Genomic DNA, 24,866 nt, shown 5'->3' with positions numbered 1-24,866 from the left:
AATGTGGCCAGTGATCGATTCTGAGTTTGAATTTTCGCATGATCACAAAAATTCATCTATTGTTACTACGTACATACATAGATAAAGTAAAAACATGTATGACTCAAACTAACTGACATACATCTAACAAGTGAATTAAAACGGCATTTACGTATGAAAAAATTGTATAGCAATTCGTGAGCACACGCTTAAAAGGTTAAACGCACCGCTACTGTATTCTGAAACGATTCAACGCCTGGTTGAACGCATTGAAAGTGGAATTCGGCTTTGAAAATAATGAAAAACAACCGGCAAAAAAATGTCACAGAAGACTGAGTGCGTCTGTAACTAAATCCGGATTTTCCAAACTGTTCGAAGACTAATAAACAATCCGCCTTGTAATTGAAACACGGATATTTTTATCACCGCATCGAAACAACGTCGTAATGTCGATTCAAATAAATTTAATATCGGTCTCGCAAACACGACTCTTTTTTTTATCTCGTGCCTGTTCAAATGTCAGCTGTTTGGTAACGTGTGATTTGCATGAGTGCATGTTTATGCATAAAATGCATTCTTTCATCGTGGCGACACACACGCGGGACGTGTCACGTGTGATTTGTTTCTCCGAATACGCGGGCCGCGCATACGAATTAATTGTATTTATTTAATGTATTCAGAAGCCGACCGAGTCGTTTTATGTCCTAATCTGTGGCCACGGATCTACGCAACCGAAATATTAAAAAAAAAGATCTCATTGAATGAACAAACAAAAAAATATACATATATTGTGAAAGTTAGAAATTGACCGCTGTGCATGCACGATTAATATTATAATACAATGTTCGGTGTCAAATTTTGACATTTCTCTTAATTAATTTTAATTAAATCCAAGATTTTATCATTACCTTAACATTATCGAATCACAAAAGTATCATATTTCAGCTTTTGAATGGGCACATGTGCATGGTCGGTGCTTGTATTTCGTACGGGAAAATTTCGTGGAAAACCTCGATTTTTCCATACAACCATTAAAATAATCGATTTTTTTAAACATTAAACTACAACACCAGACACTAAGAATGTAGAAAATCTAAAAAAAAAATACATCTTGTCGGAGAAACAAGTGGTGATTGTACCGTATAAATCGCACTACATATGTACACCGTTTAGTTAGCAATGCATCATTTGTACACGCTAGAATAGTTCGAGTTAAAAAATATATAAACTAAATACGATAATTTGAAACACTTATACTCTCGCGTGATTTTAAGTAGTTTTTCAATCGATTGATACAATGTTTCGAAATATTTCGGAACTAGTATATATGTTCCAGAGGTTGAAAATTTGGATCGACTATTGGACTCTTTATGAGTATATTATTGTTGAGTATATTATGTTGGGCTCTTTATGAATAGATTATATGAGTATAATCAAGTCATTCGGTATGTAGGTACAATACATTGATTCACATGCTTTGAAAGTGGTGGACATATTCGTGGCGTCACAGCCGATGGCGCATCTGCACTCTTTTACCTCGCACTGACACTCGGTGAAAACGGTACAATATTACACAGACTCTGTACAAATTACACATTGAAACCTAATAATTATGGGAGGGTTGTGGCTCACGAAATAGCAGTTTGTTGTCGCTGTGCGCTCTTCCGTTACCGTAACATTTCACGCGTCATCGGTCACAATGTACAGGTACTCCACATAGAGGTGGGCGTGGGCAAATGGTTATTGTTTATAACCTTTTATGATAAACAAGTGGCTTATTCTTCGAAAGAAATAATATTGAAAACTCGGGGGTGATATTTTTAGGGTAATTTCAAACATTTGATGATCAACTTCTCAAAAAAGTATCGGATAAGACAGTATGGCAATGAAATAAATTGAAATTAGTAAGCTTGATGTTAGTATAGAAAGAACTATATAAAATGTATATGTTACAGTTGAAGTGTATTTCCAGTTAAAAATACGTATATTCCAACTGGCGTTTTAGGTAATTCCTACTCGAATACAATTAAACTAGTAAATTATAATTCTACAAGCGAAAATGCACTTTCAACAATGTGCGTGAGTTGTAATACATATAACAGCTGAGTTTTGACAATCTGATATTTTTACGAATTCTTTGGAATTCAATAATGCGTTTGTGTTTACTAGGTATTCCGAATAAAGGTAAAGAGAACCGTATTACGATAACTCAAAATACGTTCAAAACAAAAAAGTCACTTTCCAACTAAATTTACTAGTCGAGTGAAGTGTTCACGAAAATCTAGCCTCTCTGGTCCCAACTTGTATTTAAGATGTATTTTCAGTTGTATTATATATTTTGACCAGTTGGAATGTAATTCGCCATATGAATAAACTTACTTAGGTTAAGTGGAATATATTAAAACTAGTTAAAATATATTACAACTGAAAATACACTTCCACTATAACGGAACTTGATACCAGGTTAGATGGAATATATTCCAACTAGTCAAAATATATTAAAACTGGAAGATACACTTCAACTGTAGCATATATGTACAATGTACATTGTACATACATACAATTTCAAGAATAGAATATGGATTTGGACTTTCAAATTTTGGAAAATTACCAATATGATATCGATCGATGAGATCGATCTCGTCACACATCATCATGATAAGTAATAAGTTACAGCAATAAAAAAGCGAAACCATTTGCGCACATACGACATAATTCTACATCGACATAATACAACCTTAAGTATAACAATAAGTCAAAATTAACTTTCCTTTTGGTAAGTTTCTAATCTCCGGAAGTTAGTCTTCCAGTACTATAATCGAATTCTAACTATACTTTGATCACCGTCGGATGTTATTAGAGTCACGAAGCGAAACGAAAAAAAAAAACAGAATCAATCGGTCGATAGCATACCGATTTTTGTATTTCGCATGCCGATTTCGTATTCCGCAAGTGTCAATTTCCTAGTTGGCAATAGAAATTGAATGGTTTGTAAAATGCATACGGTGTTTTGTTGTGCGTGAGGAGCGACAATGCATCGTCGTGTTTTGAATGGCGACGGAAGCTTATGAATAAAACAAATTAAAACACACCACCTACTTTATATTGCAATCATAACCTTAAGAGCTTTCACTATCCCATATTATATTTTTACAAAGACAATATGAAAAATGTACGGAAATGTGTGCATCTGGCCAAGGAGAAATCGCGAACGTGGACAGATATTCGGATTAAGTAACATAAAGCACGTTTTAAAACATATGACAGCTGGAAAAGAGCGTGTGTTATAACGCGAGGTTGTTGAACTAATTTAAATTTCGTCACCGGGTCAACATTGTTAGATAATAATGTGAGGCTGGATCACGACTATTATTGAACAAAAATTACACAACGAAATTAATAATGAACATAGTGAGAATATTGAAAGTTGTCAGGTGCGCTTCTGGCCACTATGTATTTAGTACTTCCTCGTTCATGAAGAAATTATACAAGTTTACGCAATGACGCAATATTCATTATTGATCCATAAAAAATGATCATTATCTGCCGCAATATTTGGTTCACAGTCGAAAAAGTGAGATTACAAATCTTACTTTTTTCATACAAATCAAAAACAATAGATAATGTAACAATACGCACTTTGCTGGACACTGCAGCGATATCAGCGCTGTCGGAGAAGATTTATTTAAAAGCCACTTCGCGAACTCACGTTGGAGGATGATATACTCAGTCTCAGAGGTCTAGGATCAAGAAGGGTGAAAACTTGTGGATCTTTTTCTAATAATGAGTAAATAATGAAGAATGCGTACTTCGATTTCATGTAATCCCGACCTTGTCATCTTCATATGAAGATGACCATAGGCAATGATGTATTGGCCCAGATTGATATCAGAATTAGAGGCGAGTGACTTTTTCCATTCAAGAATGCATTTTGATGAGCAGGATAGATTTTTAATGGAAATCTGTGTAGATTTTGATAAGGAATGTGTAGATGTCACACATATTTTGGGGGTCACACGTATTTTTCATCCAAGTTCATGGTCCTTTAAAATATACATATATAATAAATACATATTCTACGTATCCTAAATTCCAATGCACTTAAAGAAGAGTGGAACGCTAGATGCCTAACATAACGAGAAGAGAAAAGGAAACGGAATTCGTAGGTGAGAAGTATGACAGGGGTAGTTGATATAGTTAACATAAAGAATACAGATATTAGAATGGCAATCGGCAAGTCACATGGCTAAAACAATGGACGAAAAGTGGGCAAAATAAGTGCTGGAATGAAAATGAAGAATGTAAAAGCGTGAAAGGAAGGCCCGCAGGGGTATTGTTGGATGAAATTAGAAAAGTGTGTGGGGTGAGATTGATAAGAGTTGTGTGGAAGCGTGTTGGAGAGCCCTTCATTTAGCAGTGGATAGTGAATGGCTGCAAATGATGATGATGTTGATGAGGTTTATCCACGAATCTTAAAATATATACAGACTGTTGGTTTTAAGCCTCTGCCTATAGAAGTACTAATCTACACTTGAAATCCAGCATTTTCCAAAATTTTCTTAATTTCTTAGAAATTCCCAATCATTCAGACCTTTCCGTTGCCTTCTTATTATCACATACTCTGCAAATTTAAAATGCCCCCCGGTTTTAAAAACGCTGCTGTATTTCCAGCCAAAGCACTTGACCCAGCTTGACCCTATAGAAAATAGTAATTAAGCACGTGCTTAGAAATAAATTGAAAAATCGAAATAAACAGTGGAAGATAAAGTCAAAACATAATATATTATCAGTTTCTATAGGTAAAAGTAACGGTTTAGAAAAATTATAGATATTGTTTTTTTAGTTATATTTAAAACAGGTACTACATAGTTCCGTTCGTGCCAGTATGAATGGGTCGAATGCATTAGCGAGATGAGCGGCTGTGGTTACCTGATCGATTTGCAAACTGGTAAACCGTTCAACTGAACGTCAATTTGCTGACAGAAGTATAAAATAAATATATGCTCACGTTGCGCAAGATCTGGTCACAAAAGCGCACATTTGCGACCAACCGTTAAATTTGCATAATTCAAACCGCATGGTGTTACTGCAAGCGACGAATAATGGCGGGAAGAAGATCCGCAGTTGCCCAACTGAAGGCCCATTTGTTGCATATTTACAAAAATGATTTCAACACATTTACATACTGTCCATATTTATGCTATTACACATACAAATTTCAAGCACCATCGAATGCAATAATTATTCACAATATGTACTTACGAGAAACGAAAACCGTACAATTTTCATCACTACTAAGGATGAGGTTTATTATACAGATGGATGTTGACCGTGAGATGTCCGAGTGCAGATTCACGATCGCGTTCTCCGACGTTTCCGGTGAGAAATGGTATTAGTTGCATTTCAATGGACCGGTTTAATTTCTCATTTTATTAACATGACTTTAACACTCATACACTCGAACGCTTTCTTCAAAGACCCGTTATTCTCAAATATAAATATATTTAAAAAATGTCAACGTACAAAATGTGTGACAATACGGTGAATGGACGCACTATGCACTATAACCTCAACTATAAATTATCTATTAATCGATCATATTAACATGATCAAAATTTGTATGAGAATTTGTCGAAAATTCATTTAATTTCAATTCAAAGTCAAAAAATGGTTACAGAATGATATCATTATCGTCATTCGGCATCCACTGCTGGATGAAGGCCTCTCCAACAGGCTTCCATTTGTCTCTGTTTTGAGAAACTCTCATACATCTCATCCCACACATTTTTCTGATCTCACGCATTTCCCTAGTGCCCTTCCTTGCACCCTTTTACATTCTCTCGGGTATAATTCGAGCACTTCTTCCATACATCTATCGTCCAATTTTCTAGCTACATGACCTACCAATTGCCATTTCAATATCTTTACTCTCACTATAACATCAACCACCTTTATCTTAACCTTATTCTTAACCACGAATTCCGTATTTTTTTTTATACATTGTTATTTTATTATACACAAAATCTATGGTCAAAAATTGTACATAAGTATTATTCAAGGCCAATTACAAATATCGATTAACAATCATAGAGACATCCTTGAACAAATTTTTTTGGAGCACTTTAAATATCAACAAATTTTGAGATGCTGTAAACTCAAATTCTGTGAGAAATAAGGATAGGATTGCCAATTTTTTGGAACCGTTTTCAATTAAATCAGTTAAATTAGCAAAAATCTGAAAGGAATCGACCGACCTTGGAGTCACATATCCAAGGTCTGGCCAGCAGCATAGACAGAGATATAACCCGTCACCCCTCAGCTTTTAGCATCATACGATAACCACTGAGCTATGCTAATGGTTTTATTTACATAAACCACACAATTTGAGAAACATTACACGCTAACCATTAACTCACTATGCCGAGCATACAGCATTCCATACTTCTTTGAGTGCACTGGAAAATAATTTGAAATGTTGCTACCTATAATATGAATTTGAGAATCTTTCGCTATATAGCTATCCATGCAAGTGCCGGTATTGTTTTTCAGTATTCTCTATCATTACATATCGTCATTATCATCATCATCATCATCGACGCGGTTGGTAGATGTTCTTCGACTCGCATAATTTAACATGCACCTCTTGCATCTACGGCCTCACCGCATCGCTGAAGATGCACTTTTGGTCTCGTTTCCTCAGTTGACCACCAATAAGAACAAACAATATCGTTCAATATTCAGAAACCACATTCGAAAAAAAAACCATTCAGCATCACAACGTGATGAGTAAGCATTGGTTTTGCAGCTATCAAATTGGAAGCTGTTATAACTGAAATGGCGGTTAGAGTTAACTACAAATTGGAACGAACTGAAATTAAAATGCGCGTTTCGCAAACGGGGGCGACTCGCCGAAAAATCATAAATATTGATGACGGACGACGATTCGCGCAAGAAGTGTTACAGTCTAGTATGAAAGATAGCACTCGTTTCGCCGACAAATAAAAATGGAAGAAGTCGATCGGTACTTTTGGGTCAATGCTAACATTTCCCATTCGTAATTATGAACATACATACATAGGTACTTGTTCGACTATAATGCGATTACGGCAAAATAGCTATGTGCAAGTGTTTATACACATAGCACACGTGTGCGCGTGAATGCATGCCGGGGTGTGTGTGCGAATGTAATTATCGCAATCATCATCATCAGTCCGAGGTACCGTTTAATTCTCAGCGAGGAAGTGTTGTTGTGCTTTGTAAGAAATTTGCACCTGTTGATGGGGTTACTGTACTCGCTCTAGTTGCGCACAGGGTATTCCATAATTCATACGTATGATGTATGTATCTATACATGTGAAGGAAAAATGAATTTCTTGTTTGTCAAACATGTCGTGGAATAACAATGAATTGTAACACAATCAATACAAATGCTCACATCGCGTCCTAAGATCATATATTTTATTAACCATAGTAACATTACAGAATTCTCCAAGTCTTATTAAATATATAAAATAGTTAAAAAATAAAAAACGCGGATGCAAAAACAAAATAAGATAATGAACACAGATAAACGATCTCAAATTAAACAATCCCTCAACCAGGTCAGCATATCTTAAATTAAACAGACCCAAACTAACAGAAATCTGGTTGAGAAGCTTGATGCCTCTTGCGACAGGTGATGAAAGCCATCAAATTGGCACGTGCCACAGGAGAAGAGAACAAACTGCGGCATCTACATAACTTAGGTAACATAAGGTACCCGAGTTGGCTTTGGAACAATGAAATTCAATTCTGCAAGAATTTGAGAATTGTTCAGCAACCCAACCTAACTAGCTTTGTAAAGTAACCAAACTTAAAATAATTTTGTAAGTTAACCGAATTAACTTGTAAAAGTGTTTTCCAAAATATACTCAACGTTGTGACTCGAGGGAAATATAACCTAGTGCTCCCAGCTGGTAGACATTAGGATAGAGGTGAGCGACCGTAAACTATACTATAAGGAGGTATTGATCAAGATTTAAGGACTCGAATCAATCTATCTGAGAAACCTGCTCTACATTCCCTCAACTCTCAATCAATGGATTCTATCACTTGATATAATAGAGGAATATATAAGAATGCTTCATACTAGCGAATCATATAGCATTCGAAGCACGTTGGAAAGGTTTAAAGATAACAACTGATATAGTATATGTTAATATATCAGTTATTTTCCAAAACTCTGGTATGAAATAAAAGCCAAAGTTACTTACAATCGAGATACCCATTCAGTCCTTATCGGTCCTTATCCTTGCAATCGATGATTATTTTCGATCAGCAAGCAATACGATCTTGTGGTATGCCATTATCAATACGCCATTGTGATATGGTGCAATTGATGTTTTAAAAGCACTAAAACCTTGATCTCTATGTATTTACGGTACGTGTGAGGTACATATTATGTGTGGCCGCACTTTGCTTCCATTGATGCATGCTTTGGTGCAAAAATTGACGAATTCATTGAACATACAGACCATAACGCATCGTGACTTATATCTAGAGAGAATATATGTACATATGCATGTATCTTAAAAATAAAACTATTAATCGACAATGAACGTATAAAGTTCAAATTGTAGAAAATTATTGATTGGTTATATCTAAGATAAAATGAATAGAATATGGTTTTAAAATAATATGACAGAATTTATTTACTATATTTTTTTTGTGTTTTCCTATCTAAATTTTAAGAGGCGCTTCTTTCTCACAGTTTCAATCATTGGAGATCGATGGTTCGTAACCGTTGAACTCCATTAACAAGCCACGAAATTCCATTAGAGATGCCCATAATAACTCCATAAATAACTATAATACAATGCTCAAGGGGCCGACAACAATGCCAATTATGCCGTTTCTCACTACGAATATTTTGACGGCGTTTCGTCAAAACGTTTTAACTCGTAATTTATTTCGTCTTTCGCGCGTGGAAGTATTGAAAATTGTTACGTCATTTTATCGGACGGCCGTTCGAAAAATTTTTTAAGCTGTTGTCCGCTCGTAAATCACACGAAACGAACATCACGATTTCACCGTGCCCAAACTTGTAATGAACTAATATTTTCAATATAAAAATGGATCTACAGCAAAAACTTTAAAAAATGTGTAATCTTGATAATATAAATATGTCCATAGATATTTGATTAATGAAAACATTACAAACGCACTCACAGATCAGTTAGTAAAACACAAAAAATATCGCTTATTGTAAATACATACATCAGTTTCTAAATAAACAAAAGTTGGTTCACTAAATTTTGAACGTGTGAAAATACATAAGCAGTGTCGATTTCATTCACAAAGTGGCATTTTTCACAACCAGGACTGTCTGCAGACTTGTTTGGAAGAAAGCTCGTAAGAAGTGAATAATGATGATGATAAAATCGTCTTTTTAAAATGGAATATTTTATGCTTTTGATTAAAATAATATTTAAAAAGTTTTAATTACTAAAATGTATCATTTGATTAGAAAAATACCGTTAAATTGACGAATAAAAACGACAAAAATAATTAAAATGTAGAATTTCTCGATCGGGTTTCGCGTCTCCCCGTCCGCTGAAGTCTCCGTTCATTGTTTATGTTTCGCATAAAGTTGTCGAATTTCTCGTCGGCAAAAAGCGGTTTACTTTTATGACTACGTAATCGATATTACGGAAATAAAAATAATAATAAATCGAACGAATTATATTATGTAAAGCGTGAAAATCGCCCGAAGAGTAACGGAACTGTATTTAATTTACCGGAAAATTCACGATCTAACCGAATTGAACACGGCGACCTAGTTGCATAACTATAGCAAACGACTTCAAACACTGAATACAAGATGAGGGAATGAATAAGGCAAATCACATTTTAAATATTTAAATCCGTATGCACTCACAATTAGATTAGTATTTGAACGGCGCCAATAACAATTAACACACTAACATATAGAAAATTAATATACTACATAACATTCACAAAATAAAACATGTAAATCTACGCATTCCATATATTCTTTTTGAAACTAGGCAGTTAGAATTGATTTATTGATTATGCAAATATGCGCATAACAACAAATTATACGTGAAAAATTTTTTAAAGGTCAATATATTTGAACTTACCTGAGGCATTGTAACGTCTGGGAGAAGAAGCATCGTTTTTTGTTTTTATTTTCTTGACGATACACTTTGTTTTTTTTTAAACGTACATTTCGAATAGTTCACATTTTTAAACCACACTGTAAGGTATTTTTTTCAGATCGCTAACGACACTTAAACAAAATGAATTAATCACTTTAATGATTTGCAGATCATTGATTGAATAATAATATGTATTGCGATAGACGGTAGTTCGATTGGTTCCTCTTATACTCTTATTCCTCTTATACAGCTTTAGAAACCATCTCGAAGACATTAATTACCCGCTATTATTGATTTACAAAGGCAGCGAGTTTATCTGGACGCGGAACAGTTATTTTAACTAAAGATTTCGCTTTAACGGGCAAGTGAACGTGTGAACTAACGGTTACCTGCGTGAACACTTCTGACCTGACCGTGCAAGTTGATCCGACCAAAAAATTTATTGAATGGTAAACGGCGATACTATATTTTACAACTCCAAAGAATCATTTGAACCAACCGTAGTATTATTTAGACATCGAGCGGCTCTACGTAGAAAGCGCCAAACACAAATCAAGTTATTCTTATGACCGCAGCGATTTTTTTTTATTAAGAACGTGTATTGTTTTGAAGATCAACGTACGAGCAACTAGTTGATTGGACCTTTCGCTGGTATTCAAGCTCCTTTCACCGATCAACAATCGACCAGGAAGAGCAGTTTTGACGACGACACCGAAATCAACGCGCACCGCTGATTGCTAGTTATTTCGACGTCGACGTCCGCTCAACCGTTTTTTAGTTCAATTTTTGAAACAGTCGAAATAAAATTGCGACATTTGAATACTGCAGAGTAAAACAATGCATTTTCAAACCTGAATACAACAGATAGTAAAATTACAGCTATTATGCATTCGCATGAAGAAGCTGGAGAACTGAGCTAAAATGAGCTGTAAGTATTCATGAACATTGCACAGGGTCCAAAATATCTAATGTTTCATTTCATGAAAATATAAGTAATGCTATCGCTTTCGAAACGAGCATAAATATTGATACTGATACTACATTCATATAATAGTAAAATACTACTAATTCGATAACCCGTTGGTGTCTGGCCGCGGACACGTGTCGGATCTCGAATCACGTTCGTTTAATTGCCGGTTCGTGTTTAATTGCACCACAAGTCCAACCCTCCTAGAGGTAATTAGAGGTTCGATAAAACGGTCGTAAATATTGAAGTGATCTTATCTGAGAAGCGACCGCCCCTATACACGTTATTAATTGTTTTGTTTGTTGTTCTTTGGCGGCACGCACACTCTGATTGAGTGTGACTGAAAAATTACAGAGATAATAATAATACAAATTTAATTCGATTAGAAGCCTACGTAGGTAATGAATGTCGAATAAAATTTAATTTAAAATTATAATTGATCAATTGCAATGCATATATATATACATATATGAATGCTTATTTTATGCATTTATACAATTTCGCTAACTTCACAGTAAACATGGTGTCTAATGAGAGAGTGCTAATCATTTCCCAATCCAGAGATAACAGTAGATGGTGCCGTAATGTAACTGTGACCCACATTCCTAGCTGAATAATAATTATTTGTCCGGTTTTTTGCGACTATTTATTTATCGGCGCTTAGTTAAACCAGCGGTCCCGAACCATCGACTTTCAAACAAAAATGAAGTTAATATAAAATAAAACGACCTTTCTAAAACAAAACGACGCTGTGCACGCAGATTTATATAATTAAAAAGCGATCATAATTATTTTTCCCGAATTTGTGTCTTTGAGCAGTGAAAGGGCCTTTTTCGTAATCGCGAAATTCAATTCTTAAAATATTATAATTATGATGTCAATTGGTTGCTACAATCAATGGGCAATATTTGATGAAATGGAAATGAACAGATAGAGCTTTGATAGATTAGAAAATACACTACATATATACATAGTCAATAGATTTAGTAAATTTAATTATTATGCAGAATTAAAAACAGTAAAAGCGTCTTTATTTAATATGAAATGATCATATTTTCATTCAGAACAGTCGACTAATTAATGTATTCTGTTAATATATTATGGAGCACAAATAAGGTGTTTCTATCATTATTGAATCATAAACAACTTGAATGATAATAACAATGAGGAGGTGGAAATCTAATCAAAATGGTATTTTTTTACAAGAAAACTTGGGCTTCTGAGAACTATGTACATATATACAATGTGTGGGGTTTCCAATTTGCGTAAAGAAATTTTCAACCAATTTGTGTCGTTGACAAATGTTGTCAGCAACTGATACTATTGTCGAACGATCCACTTAATAGGTTTTTTATTGAGATCGATCTATTCGCGGCGGCATCCACGCTTTTTCTTTTCTTTTGTACGCATCTTTTTCATCTTATTTATCCTTTGGCGCGATGTGCAGAACCAGTTATATCAATGAGTGCGATGCTGACCGCTGCGGCCACCATCGCCATTAAAACATCACCGGTTCGCTAAGCGGAAGCGCAGCCTCAAGTGAATGACTTCTAGTGCACTATTACTTCCTTGTGTATGGACTATTTTTTTATTTTATGGCAATAGTCCGAAGAACAGGTGAGTTTGACGAAACGAATCGAAAACAATATGCCAAACATTATGTCACGGATTGCAATGAGATATCCCATAGAGTGCATTCACGTTAAATCAAAACACGGATTCAAATTATAAACATCATATGTACCGGCAAGTTACGACTCAACTTTTACAACGTTGATCTGTAAAACCGCTATGGTTCAATTAGTATCGCTTTCTGGCTCCACTGCACAGGAAATATAAAATGTTGAGTATCGAAATAAATTTAATGAAGTAAGCAATCACTGATTGGAGAAATTTATAGATACTTTAATGCGGTAGCGAAATAATATTATTTTTTATAAAATTTATACCAGACACGAGTATATAAGAGTTACTCCAAATTATAAAACATCATCTAAATGATTTATATTAGACCAGATTTACAGTTCACATACATATGTAGTAATAGGATATAATGTTTTTTCTGTAATTGCCCGGAAAATCGTTTTCATATACCGGGGTCGAAACCATGAAATGAATAACACTGTTATAAAGAGTTTGAGAATTCCCCAAGCATATTCAAAACCTTAGTAGATAGGGGATGATTTTTGGACGGCAGAATTGAATAAAACGTGTTATCAATAATGTATTGTATGATTTAAATTGTTAGAAATTTCAATTTGGTATTTTATATATATATATAGATCATGCTTTAAAATATAATACTTTTATATAAGAAGAAAAATAGTTTGATATGTTCGAAGGGTAAGGTCCCTTTTCATTTATAATAATCACACCCAGTCCTTAATACAATAACGCTTTATATTTTATTAACATAAATAATAAAAATGAATAGTATACAAAACACACAAAAGTATAAATTTGAACACAATTGAACTAAATAGTTCCAAATATCGATCAAATCTGCGTTCACTTCCTTCACAACGATTACAAATCACTAACAAATACTGCGATTGTAAACTGATAGGGCGTCATTTTCAATCTACTATCAGTTTAGGCCCTTAAGGTTCACTTTTATATGTATTTAATTGTATTATTTTGTGACGGTATACGGACGGACTTTCACACAACTACGAAATTCGCGCTGCTCGAGTGCTGGCTCGTGCCGAACTGAACTTTCGAATCGAGAAGAGAGGCTCTCGAGGAACTTTCACGAACGCCTGTGGTCATGATCGCATTGCTAAGATGCTACCGAATAAGGTTGTCTGTTGCATCATGGCCTTTCGAGGTCCAAGTACTCCCAAATCATCAAATAAAAGGCAATCGCTCATATTTCAATCTCATTCCAAACTCATACTAAACATCGCTACCATAGTCCAAGTAAAATCATTATGTTCATAAACCACCGGAAGAACAAGCGCGTTGCAATTAAATTTAAAATCAATTCATAATTCAGATTCGGTTAACCAATCGAACTTTACCGGTTGTGGCGCCAATTTTGCGCTGTTTAAAATCGCATTGCGCAAACCTACCGTCACTGATTTGCCGAATTTGGACGACTGTACTTGAAAACAATTTATGACATAAATAATGTAATTAATCAACACAAAGAGAGCTTTCGCGACGCGTCCGCTCTGTCGAGAGCACTTCGAACGAATGAACCAGCTGGTCTTTCCTCGCGGTTACTCTCGACATGGGCCAGTAGTTTCCTGGGTGCATCGTCATACCTGTTGTATCAACCTGACAATGTCCAGTGTGATTGCTAAGCCTCATTATATTATAAACATAGCACCCAATAAATATTATCGACTTGGAATAAAAAAAGTTGAACAGATGCTTAGAGTTGACCAATTATTTTTGACCCACAAACTAACCATAAGCATAAATTCGACACTGCGGAAGCTCAAAGCATATGCTATAATCAAAGACATTTTGATTTATGTAGACGTTCAGATCACACATATTTATATTCAATTGACAGTATATTTGTTTGATCCCACAGCTATTCAAATTTACATTATTTATCGGCCATATAGAAAAAATGTTTATATATATATGTATTTACATATCTACATATGTACATGTGTTGAAGAGATGATTAGTCAATGTGTAGGTTAAACTTTAAAACATCAAACAATAACGCAAAGAAAGGATTAATCCCATTTTCCACACCGAAAAAAAGAAGCACTTCTGAATTGTATGAAAATAAAATTTTGCGAGATTGCAGTTAAATCAGAGTAATCCAATAGTATAAATCAAAGTAACCCAAAAATATAAATTGAATGGAAATAAGAGCCAAATTTTTTACTGTATGTATGTAAAAATGCCTTTTTATTTTTATTCATATACTTCGCTGCAGTGCATTTCTGCAGGCTGTATGAATTTATTGCGGATTTTTTTTTACATGAAACATATTTTGGAATTTAATATTCAATCAAAAAGATTAATATTTCTTGGTAAAAATTTTAGCTTACAGCACATTTGACTCGCACATCTATGTATCTAAGATAATCATACTTCAATTTAAAATAATTGTTTAATAACAATAACCGGAGCGGAGAAATCAATCTTCAATTTGATCCACTGAATTCGAATATTACCATGATTTTTGTTAGTTTTATCTCGTTTATGAGATATTAGCTCATTGCGGCATGCATTGCAATGCCAGAATAAAGCATGCAATTTCCGTTCCCGTGCCCGTTTCAAGTATTGGTTGGAGCTCAAATAACGTCTCTTCAAAGCCGTGTCGACATAAACCAACTGGTAACGTGATTACCAACGAACACATTTCCTTGACTACACGATGGCGCTTAAAACTTTTGCGTCGCTAAAATCGTAATTAAGGGGGTTGTACCAATTTTTTTCACACTAAGCTTTCCAAACAGGCATACAACAAATCCTGAAAGTTCCATCGTAATCGGTTGAGTGGTTTAGGAGCCTATACGAGACAGACAGACATACAAACAGACATTCAATTTCATATATATACATAGATAAGCGTTTAAAAAAATGCGCAATTTTTACAGAAATTTGCCTTTTGCAATCTTTAACTCAAAATCTAGTAACGTTGTGATAAAATTAAGTATTGGAATCAACAGTCAAACGTTTTCTTTATTGATTGTAATATTTTATTGCTTTAAAATACAAATAAATAATTATCTAGCAAATTTGAAAAGTCAAAGATGTCCTTTTTTAACACATTTTTCTCCGAGCTATCATGTACATATTTATCGAGCCGGTTCTATATCGTAGTGTTTACATTGCAATAAACGCTAAAAATTGCCACCCCTAGTTTTCACAAGTAACTTAATGTAATTTTGTTTATCAAAAGGAGTGTCCGCCGAATTCAGTATATTATTCGATGTAACAATCACTGGTTGCATATATTATGTGTACTGTCACTTTACTAAAACTATTCTCGACACCTAGAGACCATTTATTAAACTGTCGTATATTTGTTTGTGTTAGTGTAAATGTGTATGTATGTATACTCGATGCTCGTTTGCGTCCATATTACCAATAACTATCAATAAAAGATTCTGCATTTTCGTTAAAAAACATTTTAAAAAACTAATAAAAAGCGATCCTCAAATTGACAGCTTCTGGTCGGCTTTGTTGTGAGTAGCTATAGTTGCAGTGCAGGTCGTACAAGAACAGTTAACCTTTTAACGGCGGCGAGCACCTCTACGAGCAAACAAATATTTACGCAATTATTCAATCGGCAGTGTATCGGCACGTAGTAATTTGCCATCATCTCAACCCGTTCACTGCAGCCAATAAAAATATACGGCGCCATATATTTTTATTTTATATAAATACAGCCCCAAACGTGTGGAGTATAAATTCTATTTTATTTTTCTTACATACATCCATATATCATAAGATTCTCCACGCCCTGCACTAAATTGAGGATCAATCCATCGAACAATTGTTAACAACCTAAACTGCGATCGTAGCATAAGCGTTGAAAGGTTAGTGATATCACTAACCAAATTGAATTAATCGGGAACTACCATAGCAACATCAAAAGTCAGGGTCGTGAAAGACTTAATTGTGATGGAAAGCTTAAAATTTAGGAGAATTTAGCACGACTAGTATTTTACATACATAGATGTACATCGTGTATGACCTGGTCTAATTAGCGTTTAGTCTGTTGAAGAGATACAACAACAGAGACAAGGTCTTCTGAAGAAAGCGTCCCGGTCGGATTGTTTGGGGGCTCTCGAGCGGCAAGGTCCTCCTGGGGGGCCCCCCAAGGCCAAGGGGCTCAGCCACCGTGATTCCTGTTTCCTACAAACCAGCCCCTTCGTAGATAACTACTTTGTATATTGAACATAAATATTGTTAAAAAAAGTTATATTACAATGATATATCGCTCATGACAGAAAACAAGCTGGTTCTAGGACATTTCGTCGCACTGCCATTTCATCGCGGGGACAACTCGCGGATAGATTTGGCTATTTAATTATATTATACGGCAGTAAAAATTTTTTAACAAAATATATCATTTATTGATTTTTTGATAAAAGAAAGAAAAGTTTTCACTTAATTTTAATAATTAACTCCTATATATGATTAAAAAATCATTTATTTATTTAAGTTTGGACCATTGTGGCATTACAGGAATCCCCAATTCATCATAATGGTCGAAAAAAATACAGAGAGATGATAAAAATTAAATATATACATACATACATATACACAAACAAAAAAACATTTATACACAATCATAAACAACTAAATCATTATAATAGTAGCATATAAAATAAAAAATTCAAGTAATAAAATACAAAGTAGGGAATGTCTTGCACCAACAGCCAGTCCCATTAAATAAGAACGAACTGCAAATACAAAACATCCCTGCGAGGCCCAAATGGAAGAGAGAAGATCGAATTCCCCTTATACATCAAAATCAATTATGAAAATAAGGATGAGCGCAGGCTACCAGACAGATATGTAGGTTAGTATAATCTCCGATAATCGACGCTCACTATTTGAATAACGGTTTCAATATGCATTTCAAAAAATCAACATAAACGTTAAAGATTAATATTGTGGATAGAAAATATTTGCATGAAATCTGTCGGTGAGTTGTCCCCGCGATGAAATGTCCAGACACGAAAAATCTAGATTTTCAATGCACATATCTCAGTATGTATGTATGTAGGTTTTCAATTGTGTACTAAGCTTAGTTTTGACGAATGAAAAAAAATATTAAAAAAATAGTGCGGTTTGTGAAAACATGGCCGACGTAGTTGTGTGAGCAGCCAAGCTGAAACTTCTTCACGCTTCTGTGACCTCTGGCTGAGGCGAATTCGCCAGAACGTTCGAGGTGGAATCTATCTACATACGTTTTAGATGTGTAAGATAAAAATATGACAATTATAAATATCGTGTTACAGAATGTGTAGTAAAATTATGACACGAAATGGAGAGAAAAATGAATGAGGTGTGACTGACTCACGACTTTATCTGTGAAAAGCGTGAATTATATGAGAACTTTACCTATGTATCTACATATGTACATATACATATACATATACGTGAGAAAACAAAAAAATGATAAAACAATTTGAATACCTCTCGGAAGTGTTATCGAAATTATTCATCGAACACTCGCTTCGCTTAACAATAATTTCGGAAATTACGTTTGTTTAAATTCGATAACCATGAGTTTCAATTGTCTTCCGCTTAATAATAAAAATGCATGATATTAAAAAATATGTTGTTTTCAAAGGTGTGAAGCATGAATCCTTTAATGATTTTTTAGATAAAACCAAATTACAAATACAAAATAGTGCTGTGCGAGAACAACGAGTGGCCATCGGTATCGAAACATGAGGTCTGAATTTACTTGGTTAGAACGAATTCTACGATTGAGTGATTCCTAAAAAAAATTGTTGATGATTCAGCAACTTGTTATTAGTTGAACAAATTAGTGAGGAAAAGCAACAGACAACAAGGGTTATTATTTCAGAAACGGTGTAAAACAGGTTCTTGTGGAAGAAATGGGAAAAATTGAGTGATGTAAAGTAAAGAATATACCAGGAGAATTGTACTTGAATGCGATTAAAGATCTATTCATATTGGCACAGCATAGACGGACAAGTGCAAATGCGTCCATATAGAATTTACCAAAGAATACTTTTCGTACTGCTGTGCACGTGCAGTTGCCGGTCTGTATTGTGCCAATGTGAATTACTTTTACACGTAAGTCAAAGTTCAATACCAAACCATTGACTATCGAAAGTATTCTAACAACAGGAGAATAATCATTCAACAATAAGTACTATTCTAGAATTTTATTTGACAATTGCCTAACTGTGCTAAAAAAGCCGATAGCCACTGTGCTGGACGCCAAACTTCCAGTTAAAATTTAGTGTTTTGAGTTGGAATAGTACAAAATCTGCGAGGTTAATTATTGTAATCAGCTATAAAAATCATTTTATCGTATATTAAACGTCGAATAATATAAAATAAAAGCAAGAAATTAAAAAATGATGGCCGAAGCAGAGCCGTCATTCCGAGGCGGATATCATTCTCACGCTGACCACTGAGCGCGGCGTACTGAATTCCCCCTCTCTTTCACATATGTGAGGCACGTGTACAATTGGCTCCCCGTGAAAATAATAATTTCTGTTGATATTGATCAATATTATTATTTCATAATGACATAATTAGAATCAAAGAAATAAAAACAAATATAATTCCTGGTCAGTCGCTATCCATCATAGTGCGGCAAGTGTTAATGAGTATACGATTGGAGCAACTTGCTTTTGGGGAGTTATGACTATTGTTAAATTCGAAGACAAACTTTTTTTGGTCTTTAGCTTTAAACACCGTTGGAACGTGTATTATGAGTAGAGGTAGGACCGAAAGCGTGCTTTTTCCAGGAAACAGGGCGTTTTGGGTATATCTTCCAGGAAACAGGGCAAACTACAAAGCTAGAGAACATAAAAAAATAGCCTTATAAAAAAAAGTTTTTTTAAAACAAACCTCTTTTTAAGTTTTGTATATAATATTATTTTGAATAAAAATACCAATAATTTTATTTTACTACCGCCATCTATGTATAAAACTGAAGACTACATGGACGTCACCCAGATTTAAAATTTGCAAATTTCAAACGCGTCTTAAACGATATTTTATCTCTATCGTAATGGCGGAGGATCCATTTAATTATATTGATGACCAAAATGAGCAATATGGCAAAGTATGAAAACGATCGAATAAGAAGCAAATTTTTTCCTGAATTGTAATTGTAAGTGAAACGTAAAGGAGGTTTGTAATAAAAAGGTTCATGATAAAAATGAACAAAGCACGACGAACAATGAACAATGTTGGTCCGCTTTTTAATTGTGAGTGACTTGCTCTAGTCGACAGCCGCCCTATATCAATGAGTTTTTTTTGTCAAAAATATGTTGCAGCTGAAGTTGACTCTCGGAGTTGAAATGGTTCTCGGTTTTTTGAACCTTTGTGAATTATGAAGACAGTTACATATTTCAGTTTAGAATTTGCATGGAAAACTTTGACGGACTGAATTCTTTCGTTCACCATTTTGGCGAACGCGTTTGTCGCATGTCAAGATGGCGGCGACTTTCGGCCATTTCCCATTTCGATTCGATCCATTTGCATAATGGAATTCGGCTATCGGATCGAATGGTACAAGATTTCCGGCAATCGCAGAGGACCGGTCTCACCGTTAAGCATTTCCTCTCGCCCTCCGCCACGTCTTTACCGTTCGGAGGACCGCACCGTTGACGCACTCTCAGCTGCTCTCGTACGAACGCACGTAACGCGTCCAGGGCTGTTCAACCGCTACCGATCGATTATTAATTCGAGTGACCTGAATCCAAGTGGGAAGCCAGATTGTTGCGTAGCCGCAAATCTGGAGAAAATGGAGCTAAATTACCAATCGGAATAATTGTTACTTGCGAGGTGTGACGCAACGGAATCCGTAACGTATAACACCCGCGCAAAATTCTTAAAAGCGACTCGAATCTGTTTGAATTGGCTTCTTCAGAAAGACAGTTATTTTCTAGTAGTTTTTGTTTTTATATTCATCTTTACATCGAATTTGAGATTTGCCGTAAATCATCTGCAAGTGTCAATGGAAGAAAATCTAAATATATACAGCGGCTTGTACCAGTGGTTAGCATATTATACTTTCGAGTAGAGTGGTCACGGGTCCGAGTCCCACTAGAATCCCGCTGCTGGCCAGACCTTGGTTTGTGACTCCAGGTCGATCGTTTCTTATCAGTTTGCTAATTTTTTACTTTCAGTTATTTGATTTTCACTGAAACGGTTCCTGTAAATCTCCTTTCCTATCTGTCTTGCTAATCTCAAGTTATTCAGCGTAGTGAGGTTAGCCAATTTGATTATGAAATGCTTATGTACATATATTGATTATATTGTATCTGTTTAAGTGCACTCGTCGCTTTGGTGCGATCTGTAAAGTGTCTGTAAATGTTCTACGAAATAAAATAAAATATAATACCTACATATGTATGTACATAATATTATATGTCATATTTTTCAAGAAATTATCCTACGGTAAAATTAATTCTGAATACTAAAAATTATATAAGATAAAGTTATAGGCGATTAAACAATTAAAGTATGAGAAAATGATAGGGTGCCGGAAAGGCAAATATATAAGTCTACTTACCAGTAAACGTCAAGATGGTCAAAATTATAGCATTTTTAAACGATTATTTATCACTATCGAACTATCAGAAACGATTTAAATTTCCATCGTTGACCAAACCGCACAGAATGACAAAGTTTCAAAACGATCGGAAGACTGTAGGAAAAAATATTGAATCGATTGCGAATTTAAGAAGCGGTCTTGTAAAAATATGTAGTTTTAATATAAAACTGTCTCAACAATGATATTGAACAAGATGAAAATCAGAAAATTCGCAACTCCACAGATTTGAGCATTTCACCCTTTCAGTTTTCAGACTTGGTGTTTCATTGCTTGGGCTTTCGCAGCGCTTGTATTCAACTTAAAATCTAATTATCGCAACAAAAAACCATTGTTTCCCCGCACTCATTGTTTGCCGCCATTTGCCGGATTTGGGCGCGAAGAATCGTGACCTTGACAGATTTCTCAACGTCAAATTTCCGATTCTGAAATTGTATAATTACAGATCAAATAATGCACGTCACGTGTAAATTTTTGAACGATGAACTGGAGAAATCGTCGAAAGTTTGATATACTCGTATGCAATTCGACAGGAAAACTATGCTGTACGCCAACGGGTTGAGAGCTTAATCCGTGAAGCACAGACAAACTTTTTTTGCGAAATTGTAAATTTATATGATTGCGGAATACGTAAAAAAGCCACGCACAAATAAACAAGAAAGAAAGTATTCGCGAATTGAGTATGCAGATTACGATATTTATTACAAAATATTATCCGAAAAGATGTTAGATGTTTTCGCAAATTTCCAATCGAAAGTTAAAAGTGTGAAATTCAATAAAAAAAAAAGATATTAGTTGTTTCACTTGAACCAATCACAGTAAAATTATACTTATATATATAAACATTTAATATTATTGGCGACGAAAATTTGCAAGAGTTTAGTTTCACTTGGGGCGTGGTAGTTTAAGCAACTTTCTCCGTCAGTCCATGAAAAAACCCAGTTTGAATGTCAAAAGCGGCTTAGAATAAAGTCTTCCTTAAAAAATATATACACGTGTCTGATGAAGAGGTGTGGCCTGTCAACCAAAACGCCTCGGGAACTACAGCGCAGAGAAATGCCAAGTTGGGCAACTCTCTCTTGTTTGTATTTGCTTTCGTTCAAAAGGGAACCCTCTGTAAGAAATATGCAGTCTAAATATTTACCTTTTAGCACTTATTTATGTGTTAAACATATTTTAGCCGTGTGAGCTTTTAAAAGAAGAAAGTGATATCTGGAGTGTGTAAACATTTTCCAAAACATATGTACCTACATGTCTTTTATTGTGTGGATGAAATAAATCCCAAAAATAAGAATTCCAGTGCGTGAAAAGTGTTCATAGTATTTCTACCTGTGTATGAACAAATAAATAGACGCAATCAAAATCGACCAACTTTCGTTGTTTCAAAAAAATAATGGAAAGTAGCACTAACATTTGTTCGCGATCGATGTCGAGCAATTCACAGCCATTGGAGATTGTTTATTTGATGGTTTTATTTATTAATAAATATCCACTTCCTATTGATAGTAATGCGATATGTAAAATAAACATTATTGAGGAAATCGTGATTTAATTGAAATCTTTCGAATGCTTTTTGCATAATGAGCTCAAGTGAAAATGAGTTATTTTAAATTTCATAAAATTCGTTATAAGACATAATGGCAAGTCATATACATAGCTACAAATATAAAAATATTTTCGAATAAATAATGTCGAGTAGTTGGTCATTGGATAAAACCTTAAGAATCTTAAAATGTGGAATCCAATTAAATCGTTGATTGTAAACAAAACATGACTAAACATAGCTAAACGCTATGTAATACAATTTGTAAATTTTATAAATACAATTTGTGTCGATCTTTCGATTTATCGAAAATTTGGTATTCAATTAAAATTTAAAAAAAATGTAGACTATGTACATATGTATGTATGTACATATATAGAAACTTTTCAAGCCATTATTCAAAAGTTTATTTAGTGACATCTATGAAATATAATATTTACTATTATAACTTGTTTTTAATTTAAACTAAAATTTGCTTGCGTTTAAACATAAATAAATATTTCAAATACATATTAACGTATGTGACGACATTTTAACATAAAGGAAATTTTATATAATAAAATTAGATATTTATCAATGTTTAAGACCGATTTAATTTACACTGTTGTAGAAATATATTCATAGATGTCTCTCTTACAACATCTTGTATAGAAATAAAGCGCGAAATTTAAAAAAAAATAAACCACTATTATATATTTTATTTCAAAATACAATCATGAATCTCCCAATAAAAAACACAACACCAAACTTTCATAAAATTTATAATTTTATATTAAAGTGTATGTTGGATTATTATGATTATGGTAGGTTTATTTTAAATCTATCTTAATTAACAACAATCAAGAATTTTCTTGTAATGAATTTAATTGATGTTAATACTATTTGTTTATTTTTGAAATCTGAATACTTAGTTGATGACTGACAAGTGTTTGTATATTACACATTTCTTACTAAAGGCAAAACGGTTACATAATTGTAATACCGTAGTAAAAACGACAAATAAGGTTGGTCAGAAATGCATGGCGAAAAGTAAACGAGAAAACAGACGAAAGTCGTCAATCAACTCAATCTTCTATATAGTTCTGCAGGGTTTGCACTTGATGTGAAATCGAAATTCCATCTAGTTGCATGGGCAACGGCCTCAGCATCCGGCTTTATAGATGCGACGCAACACCGGTAGAAAAACATATATGGAAATCAACCTTGAAAAAAGGTTCGACATCTCTGCTGCGTAGAGATTAATTTAATACTCAACGCGCCCGAATATTGGTGGTAATTTATTTCCAGTGTTTTTAACGGCCAGAACGCATCGCGATTACACGGATCGTTAACGGCCATTTAGAGCCAGTCAATTTGTCTTGCGTTAAAATACAAGGTAAATACGAGAGGTGCATTCCTACGACGTCAGGTGCATCGATGGAACGAGAACAATGGTCAATTGATTGGTCAAATGACCGGCACGTGCGTCACCGCAAAACAGAAAACCACGACAAATTTTACCCAACCGACAAATCTATAATAGAATTAAATTAAAAAAATAAATAAACAAATTGAATTACTATGAGTGTTTTAAGTTTAAATATTGCATTTACTATGAGTGTAATGCAATAATTAAAACCAAAACATTTTAAATTTTCTTGTTTTTAAAACATTTGAAATTTTTTCTTTTCTTTTCAAAGCATTTGAATTTATTTTAACTTACTTTCAAAATATGAAATTTTCTTTTTTTTCCCTTTCAAAACATGAAATTTTCTTTTTCTTACAAGGCTCATTTATTTATTTTTCACTTCGCAAACGATTAAGTTGAAATTCTCACAATATTCCGATCATTTAGAAACTTTGCCATTTTGATCGGTTTGGTCAACGATGGAAATTTGAATCAATTTTGATATGGTGAAAAATAACCGTAATTAACACGGCGACGTTTGATAGCTGGTAGCCTTATATGTTTAGATTTCCGCCACCCACTCGTCT

The 24,866-nt window shown here is 34.3% G+C and overlaps 1 protein-coding gene across 4 annotated transcripts in view; it reads right to left on the bottom strand.

The window, feature by feature from the left end:
- The window catches only part of Rhp (GTP-Rho-binding protein rhophilin), a 60,927-nt gene that overhangs the window by 14,265 nt on the left and 21,796 nt on the right, over positions 1 to 24,866 (bottom strand). The window contains exons 1-2 of one of the 4 annotated variants that reach the window (XM_077446674.1): positions 14,175 to 14,300; positions 10,119 to 10,267 (exon numbers count right to left, since the gene is read on the bottom strand). The exons of the other annotated variants lie outside the window; for them this stretch is intronic. Coding sequence (XP_077302800.1) covers positions 10,119 to 10,151 — 33 coding nt within the window. The 5' untranslated portion in view covers positions 10,152 to 10,267; positions 14,175 to 14,300. Of the gene's footprint in view, positions 1 to 10,118; positions 10,268 to 14,174; positions 14,301 to 24,866 lie in introns of those variants that run through there. 4 annotated transcript variants of the gene reach the window in all.

The sequence above is a fragment of the Arctopsyche grandis genome, chromosome 3, assembly GCF_051622035.1.
Source record: "Arctopsyche grandis isolate Sample6627 chromosome 3, ASM5162203v2, whole genome shotgun sequence".
In the NCBI taxonomy this organism is placed as follows: Eukaryota; Metazoa; Arthropoda; class Insecta; order Trichoptera; family Hydropsychidae; genus Arctopsyche; species Arctopsyche grandis.
This window is presented reverse-complemented; position numbering and strand designations above follow the sequence as displayed.